Raw genomic sequence first — 8,618 nt, 5'->3', positions numbered from 1 at the left:
GTTTCACTGTGTTAGCCAGGATGGTCTCGATCTCCTGACCTCATGATCCGCCCGTCTCGGCCTCCCAAAGTGCTGGGATTACAGGCTTGAGCCACCGCGCCCGGCCTCAAAATACATTTTCTAAGTCATCATCATGTTAAGAGCTCCATTTCAGGAAGAAGAAAAAGCCACAATATGGATGTTAGTGGGAAACTACACACACACACACACACACACACACACACACACACACGTGTGCACGCAAATTAGGAAACATGAAACGAACCATTTGCTGATGGGAAGAAAAGTGTTGTCAGCAGCAGATGAAACAGACCGAAGCAGAAAGGAAGGGGGAAGAGAAGACACTGTTAGTTATTAAGCCCAGTAGACATACAAAGAGGACAATGCTAATCCATGGTAAGTTTGTACAATGTTGAATTGTTTTATGCCCCTCAAGGGAGGTGTCTGGCAACTAAAATCTCAAGGTGAGTTTTTCTTTTATTTAAAAATAAAATGTGGCTTTTGTACTTTTGAATTTTGAACGTGACTAATACATACAAAATATATTATTAAAATTAAAAGATGGATGTTTATTGCTATATACAATTATATTTCCAAATACAGAATAGTTTGCCTTTATATAATCCCTTTCTACAAATTTTTGTCTGTTTTGAGACAGGGCCTTGCTCTGTCACCCAGGCTGGAGCGCCCATGTTGCGCAGGCTGGTCTTGGGGTTGAGCAGTCTGTCTACCTTGGCCTACCAAAGTGCTGGGATTGCAGGTGTGAGCTGCTGTGCCCGGGCCCCCCACCCCACCTTTTTTTTTTTTTTTTTTCTGAGACAGGTTCTTCCTTTGTCAGTGAGGCCTAAGTGCAGTGGCATGATCATGGCTCACTGCAGCCTCAACCTTCTGGACTCAAGTGATCCTCCTGCCTCAGCTTCTAGGGTAACTGGGACTACAGGAGCTTGTCAGCATGCCTGAGTCATTTTATTTTTTGTAGAGATAAGGTCTTGCCATTGTTGCTCAGGCTGGTCTGATCTCAAGCAGTCCGCTTGCCACAGCCTTCCAAAGAGCTGGAATTATAGGCGTGAGCCCCTGCACCTGACCCAGGCCCTTAACTTTTTTTTTAATTAATTAATTGTTTTGAGACAGGGTCTTGCTCTGTTACCCAGGCTGCAGGCTTTTTTTTTTTTTTTTTTTGTAGAGATGAGGTCTCGCTATGTCCAGGTTGGTCTCAAACTTTTGAGCTCAAGCAATCATCGTACCTTGGCCTCCCAAAGTGCTGGAATTACAGGGATGAGCCACCATTCCTGGCCTAATCTCATTTTTAGTTTAAAACTAACGTTGTTTTGTTAATTTTTGCTTTCAGAGACTGAGTTTTCAAGAAACCAGTCTTTTTAAGGTTAAGATGAGTAACAAACCCTTTGACAAAGCAATTCTACTTCTAGGAATTCATCTTGCAGAAATACCAATACGTAAAATGATAGCTGCTCAAGATAATTCCTTACAGCACTGTTTATAATACACCCAAAGGATCAGAAACATCCCAAGGGTCATTGTCAACCAAGAGGGACCTGACTAAATCATAGTAAACCCACGTAATGGAACACTACATAGCTATAAAAAAGGTAAGTGCAGAACCGTTTATGTAGAGTATGCCATTATCTGTGTTAAAAAAAGGGAGGGAGGACTGTATTACTGTTGGCTTATATACACATTTTTTAAAAGTCTCTGAAAAGGAAAGACATAACGGTAATTAACTGTTTGCAGGGTTGGGAACTGAGCAGGAGAGAGAAGGTTTGGACATTTAATGTATATATGTTTAATTCTGTTTAATGTTTGGACTAGAGGAATGTATTACCCATTCAAAAGACTAAATGATACAAAAGGCATCAAATGAGAAGGAAAATAAACCAAAAGACTCAATGATTTTGAAAAATAGCAAGAAAGCAAAGCAATAAGGCAGGAACATTACCTGACTCTCCTGGGCTCTTTCATCCTCGTCTGCCTGAGTGTCCGTATTACCTTGTATTTGAGAAAAAAAAAAAAAAAAAGTGGAGGGAGAAGAGATGTATATTTTTAATCACAATCTAAACTGCAGGGAAAGGGCCTGTGTTCAAAACTCATTTTCCTGTGGACTTCCCAGATGCACCACTTTGAGCACATGTGGATGAGTTCCTGTCCTGTTGCGGGACCCTACAGGGTCTCACAGACACAAGCCCTGCCCTTCACGTGCTCTCCCTCAGGCCTGCTAACTCCTGGGTAAGAATGCCTGTCATGTCCATCTGAATGTACACAGGCAATCCACCTTCTTCACCAAAGGGACCACCTCTTCTCCTGCACTGCTATGTACTTTAAGACCCCCAGTCTGGATGGCAGCAGGCAGTCATCATCGTAGGTTTGTGACAACATTGACAGACCACAAGAAGGCCCAGGAATGGGGATGGCAGGCACGTGGAATTAGCCCTCGAGTGATTAAGTGGTGGAAGAGCTGAGGAGAGTCAGGGTCAGGGCAGCACGAGAGCTGTCTTCGAAGAGCATCTCTCCTAGAAAGGGCTCCTCGGGAGGCAGCGCGGTGTACAGAGCAGCACTGGGCAGGCGTCTTTTACCTGAGGAGCTGCTGAGCTGCCTCTTGTTTTCTTTGAGTTGAAGCTCCAAGTTCTTTACCTTGAGCTCAAGCTTCACCTTATCAGACTCTAGAGTCTGAACAACTGAATGCAAGGACTTGGCAGAGGCGTTTTCTCCCCTGAGCACTGTGACCTGAAACACAGTTGTTTAGCTTAGGCTGGGCGTTTGAACAAAAGGAGGCAGCGTGAAAGCTCGTGCACCCTGTGTGGTACTCTACCTCATTTCTCAGTTTCTCCAGCTCGGCATCCTTTTCTGTGAGTAAGGCACTAGTTATGCTGATGGATTTCTGCAAGGAAGCTTTCTCTTCATCTGCGTCTTTTATGAACTTGGATTCTCTAAAAGACCAAAGAGTTAAAAGTTCCACAAATCAGCCGAAAGACTGGTCAGTGTACAACTGTTCTAGAACAAACACATAATTAACGTTAGTTAATGTAAAAAAATATATATATATATATAACAGGGAAGTTTTACAGGGAGTTAAGGCCATTATGCTCACAAAATTTTACTTGAAATTTTACTTACTGTGAGGGGAGAAAAAGTTTACCTATGCATAGACATGCCAGAGTCTGCATATGATTGTATCCATTTGAACTTAAAGAAACAAGTTAATAAATTTGGAAGAGGTAGAATTAAAAAAGAAAAACCGGTTGCACCCTCCCCAATATTCTACTAAAATCTAACCCCAAGTTGAATTTTGTTAATTCTTGAATAAATTATTACCAAGCAATAATAACAATTAAAATACACACATGCAAAGCAGTTATACAGATGTCATGCAGAGCAGCTTTATGCTGGAAATATCAATTGGTTCTCACTAATTTCAGTAACTTTTTTAGCAAGTTCCAAGAATGGGTGTTTAAGATGTTATGGGCCAAAACAGTAGTAAAGATGATTATTATTACTCAAACTGAAGGATTATTACTTTCCAGCCATAGACTCTGAAGAGGACATTAAATTAGCTCATAGAAATTAGTGGTAATTCCATAAAGGCTAGAACAGAAAATGTTACAATGGTTTTCTCAGGTGCAGAAGGAAAGCATGGGGAGCCTGGAAGGAGGAACTCAGAGCGCCTGGTTATGTTCTCGGCTTGACTCAGTACTTGGTTATCAGCAGAGGGCAGGGGTGAGGCCGTTAATGAGAGGGCTGTGGGAGTGGGAAGAAAAAGGGAAAGATGAAGGAGGAACAGGGAGGGACACAGGACACAGTGAAAAAGCCCAAAGAGCAGGCTAGCATGTGTTTCCATAGGTGTACCTATTTAAAGTTGTGGGTTTTTTTTTTTTTTTTTTGACAGAGTCTCGCTCTGGTGCCCAGGCTAGAGTGCAGTGGCATGATCTCTACTCACTGCAACCACTGCCTCCTGGGTTCAAGCGATTCTCCTGCCTCAGCCTCCCGAGTAGCTGGGATTACAGGTGCACACCACCATGTCTGGCTAATTTTTGTATTTTCAGTAGAGACGCAGGTTTCACCACGTTGACTAGGCTGTTCTCAAACTCCTGACCTCAAGTTATCTGCGCACCTCAGCCTCACAAAAGTGCTGGGATTACAGGCTCACACCACCAGGCCCAGCTAATTTTTGTATTTTTAGTAGAGTCCGGGTTTCACCATGTTGGTCAGGCTGGTCTCGAACTACTGACCTCAGGTGATCCGCCCACCTTGGTCTCCCAAAGTGCTGGGATTACAGGCGTGAGCCACTGTGCCTGGCCATACTTAAAGTTTTGTTATAAAAACTTGCATTTTAAAATGCCAAGGTCATCAAAGAGAAGAAAAGGCTGAGAAACTGTCACATACAGAGGAGACGAAGGAGATATGACAACTAACTACAAGGCAGGATCCTAGTTTGGATGCTGGAACACAAAAGGACATTAGTGAGAAAACTGGTGAATGAAGTCCCTTGTTTCAGTTGAAAGTATGCTGCTCATGGTAATTTCTTACTTTTTTGATAACTGTGCCAGGGCTGTGTAGGATGTTCAATTAGGGGCATCTGGGGGAAGGTCTATGAGAACTGGATGCACTATGTTTGCAACTCTTCTGGAATCTAAAATTATTTTAAAATAAAACGTTTTTAAGTGACATGCAGTGTGAAACACGAGAGGAAAATGACAAAATACTTTAGGAAAAACAAAACTGGAGAAAAATTTCCTAGGTTAGGCCACAGGCCATACAACCTAAGATACTGCATTAGCAGAGACAATCATCAGTGAGCGGTCATAACCTTCACAAGAAGTCAAATCACACCTGCTGCTATTCCAAGGAACTGGGAAAATGCAGAGGATGTACTGGTTGTCTGTTTTGGAACCAACTGGAGGAACAGGAAACTGAGGCCCAGGTTAGAAACGGCAGAATGTATGTCTGGTTAGTGAGACCCAAGATATCCGGCACACAAGTTACAGAAATCTCATGACTTATGGCAAATTGTAACTCTACACAAAGATGAAAATATAAGTGTTGTATTTATCTCATTGTGTGGCTTACACTTACACTCCAGAATGAGAAGTAGTAAGAAAAGAATCTGAGACAGAAATTTCTTGAATTAAAAACCCCAACATTACTCACGCACTGGAAATGGGTGGGCATCAGTGCAGGTAAATTACTAAGCTAGTAACACCTTGTTAGGACATAGGCTCTTGCTTAGGTTAAAACAGTAACTTAAAGGAATGTACAGGCGCTTTTTGCCATCTGGGAAGTAAAAATATCTGATGTCACTGAAAAATGCAATAAAGCCTGGGTTTCAGCTAGGAACGGTGTCTCATGCCTGTCACCCCAGCACTCTGGGAGGCAAAGGCAGGAGGATCGTTTGAGGCCAGGAGTTCGAGACCAGCCTGGCTGACACAGTGAGACCCCCGCCTCTACAAAATCTTTAAAAAAAAAAAAAAAGCTAGGCTGGCAGCACATGCCTGTTGTCCCAGCTACTAGGGAAGCTGAAGCGGGAAGATCGCTTGAGCCCAGGAGCTTGAGGTTGTAGTGAGCTCTGATAGTGCCACTGCACTCCAGTCTGGGCAACAGAGCAAGACTCCGTCTTAAAAAAATTCCCGGGTTTCTTATGTTTCTATTAAACGTGTTTAGTAATTGATTGTGTTATAAAAATGATTTCCAGAGCTTCACTTGCTATAAATCCAACTCAAATTTGAAAAATGTAATTTTAAATGTTTTTACTAAAAAAATACCAGGATTTGGGGTTGTCAAGAAGAGATTTAGATTTCCCTATAATTGGGACTCTATTTGGCCAAGATCCCACAGATGCTCAGTGCTGGGGAGGAATAAACAAACTTCCAGCTGGCAGAAGGAAAAAGGGACAGGTGTCCTTCTCTGGGGCCACCAAACAGACTCTGCTCATAATCACATATACACACAACCTCTCAGTCCGGCTGCTTTCTAAGGAGACGGCTGCCAGAATGTTTCTTATACAAGTTACCAACACGTGCATGGTTAAGAAAGAAATCTGACTTGTGACTTATATACCAGATGACAGGGTAAGTAGACTCTGGCAGCTCATCTTTGCAACCCATCGTCATTGCTAGCTTCTTAGGCCATCTCTAAGCCCCAATTCCACTGTGCAAACCACCAGGAGGGGCGAAAATAAACCATCGTCTATGCCAACATGACTGACATCTGAGTCACAAATTGTATTAAGCCATTAGCTGGAATGACTTGGTATTACCAAAAAAAAAAAAAAAAAAAAAAAATCAAGAAGGGAAAATAAACATAATATGAAAGAAGGGATAGAGAGACCGGAAATCTCTCTCTCTCCATCTCCCAAGGGAACATTTTATCTAGATTCTTTCCTTACTACTTATATAAGAAATAAATTCCAGTAATGAAGCAAATACCTTAAAGTGTTACTGGGCAAGCTTTAAAAATGCAAGATAACAAGAACCAAATATTAGAACCATGAAGAGAAATGCAAATACAGTAAGGAGACTAAATTTGCACTGAAGTCATTTGCTGTATATAGATATAAAAAGGAAATATGTGTGTGTTTGTATGTGTGTGTATATATATATATATATACTGCTGAGACTATTTTACAAAACAAAAGCAAGACACAGAGGGACAAAGGCAGCCAAAAAATATATACAACAATTTGGTTTACTAAAAATATATGAAATTTATTTATTATAACGTGGATAGACTTTCTTTAGTCTTACCATTAAAGACACACAGATATAGCAAAGGAAGCAAGAGTAGGAAAGGGAAAAGAGAGGGGTGAAATGAGCATTGGTAAGTAGCGCAAGCTTGGAGACAGTCAGACAGTTAGCAACCCACAGTGAGCCGGATGAGCTGAAGTAGCACAGGACCTCTTCAGAATTTGGGGGCTTTATTGTCAAACCAGTTTTCCCTCCTAACAGAAATACTGCATGGGCACTGACAGGATGCATTCTGACTCCAAAAATCCATGCCTTGCGCTTTGCCTCTGGAGCCCCTTCTTTGACACGAAAAAGCCTGGAGAAGGGAGCGAAACCAAACCAGCTCCCAAATCTGCATCAGGCTTCAGAGGCACAGATGAACAGACCCTCCCAGCTCTGGCAATTAAAGCAATGCGAGGCATACCCTGCTTTACCCATTACACTCTTAGAGCCTGTTTAAAAGGCTTGCCCAACTTCAGAGTTTTCAAAGAAATGATTACATTTTATGCTTGGGGAAAATTTTACTAAATATTGCTTGCAACTCAGTGTTTAAATTTACACACACACACACACACACACAAAAAACCACAGCAAATAAAGAAAGGTTCTACTAATTTCTTTCTGCCTTTCTTTCTTTTATTTTTTGAGATGGGAGTCTCGCTCTGTTGCCCAGGCTGAAGTACAGTGGTGCAATCTCGGCTCACTGTAACCTCTGCCTCCTGAGTTCAAGCAACTCTCCTGCCTCAGCCTCCTGAGTAGCTGAGATTCCAGGCACGTGCCACTACACCCAGCTAATTTTTGTATTTTTAGTAGAGGTGGGGTTTCACCATGTTGGCCAGGCTGGTCTTGAACTCCTGACCTCAGGTGATCCTCCCAAAGCACTGGGATTACAGGTGTAAGCCACCATGCCCAGCCAGATTCTACTAACTTCTTAATGATAACCAGTTTAATCCTACAGTTGGGAGTAAGTTCTGCACTTGAATATCATGACCATTTGGTCAAAGTGATTCTATTACTATCTTAACTACATATATTTAATGACCACTTCTGAATTCAAGTGTTGACTAAGCTCTCAGTTCTTGCATGACCAACTACATTTCAAATACTTCACAATGTAAGTATTTGCAAGGCTTTTTAAATTAATAGTATATTAAGTTCTTTTTGGTACTCAATGGTTGATACTATTTTATTTTATTTATTTTTATTTTATTTTAATTTTTTTTTTTTGAGACGGAGTCTGGCTCTGTCGCCCGGGCTGGAGTGCAGTGGCCGGATCTCAGCTCACTGCAAGCTCCACCTCCCGGGTTTACGCCATTCTCCTGCCTCAGCCTCCCAAGTAGCTGGGACTACAGGCACCCGCCACCTCGCCCGGCTAGTTTTTTGTATTTTAGTAGAGACGGGGTTTCACCATGTTAGCCAGGATGGTCTCGATCTCCTGACCTCGTGATCCGCCCGTCTCGGCCTCCCAAAGTGCTGGGATTACAGGCTTGAGCCACCGCGCTCGGCCTATACGTTTATTTTAATCATTACACACATAGAACTACATATGAATCCTTTATCAAACTGACTTTTAGAAGGCATCCCAACTATTAGCTAAAATACATTTACATACAGGTTTCTAAAACAGAGATAACTTTTCATAAGCGTTAATTAACAAACAAAAAACACTTCTACATATGAGAGTAGCAGGAGTGAAATTTTCACTTCCAGAAAAAGTTATCTTTATCTATAATTTCTGACGAAAATTCCACCGCACCCGGCCGAAAATTAAGAGTGATTTTCAAGAGACAGTCCCCTAAACATTGAGGACATAAAACGGGAACAGAGAGAAGTAGAAGAGAGAACTTCACAGCCCCTAAATTTCTTTTCTTTTTTTTTTTTTTTTTT

At 41.8% G+C, this 8,618-nt stretch overlaps 1 protein-coding gene across 15 annotated transcripts in view; it reads right to left on the bottom strand.

The window, feature by feature from the left end:
- The window catches only part of CLIP1 (CAP-Gly domain containing linker protein 1), a 129,933-nt gene that overhangs the window by 5,313 nt on the left and 116,002 nt on the right, over positions 1 to 8,618 (bottom strand). For 9 of the 15 annotated variants that reach the window (XM_017890362.1, XM_017890332.1, XM_017890372.1 and 6 more), the window contains 4 exons: positions 2,825 to 2,942; positions 2,589 to 2,739; positions 1,955 to 2,004; positions 266 to 271 (listed from right to left, as the gene is read on the bottom strand). In XM_017890362.1, coding sequence (XP_017745851.1) covers positions 266 to 271; positions 1,955 to 2,004; positions 2,589 to 2,739; positions 2,825 to 2,942 — 325 coding nt within the window. Of the gene's footprint in view, positions 1 to 265; positions 272 to 1,954; positions 2,005 to 2,588; positions 2,740 to 2,824; positions 2,943 to 6,382; positions 6,456 to 6,687; positions 6,748 to 8,618 lie in introns of those variants that run through there. The other 6 variants (XM_017890353.1, XM_017890399.1, XM_017890401.1 and 3 more) reach the window with 3 other exon arrangements.

This window comes from Rhinopithecus bieti, unplaced genomic scaffold, assembly GCF_001698545.2.
Source record: "Rhinopithecus bieti isolate Rb0 unplaced genomic scaffold, ASM169854v2 scaffold_574, whole genome shotgun sequence".
Taxonomy (NCBI): domain Eukaryota; kingdom Metazoa; phylum Chordata; class Mammalia; order Primates; family Cercopithecidae; genus Rhinopithecus; species Rhinopithecus bieti.
Note: the sequence above shows the minus strand (reverse complement) of the source record. Positions and strands in the feature narration are given on the sequence as shown.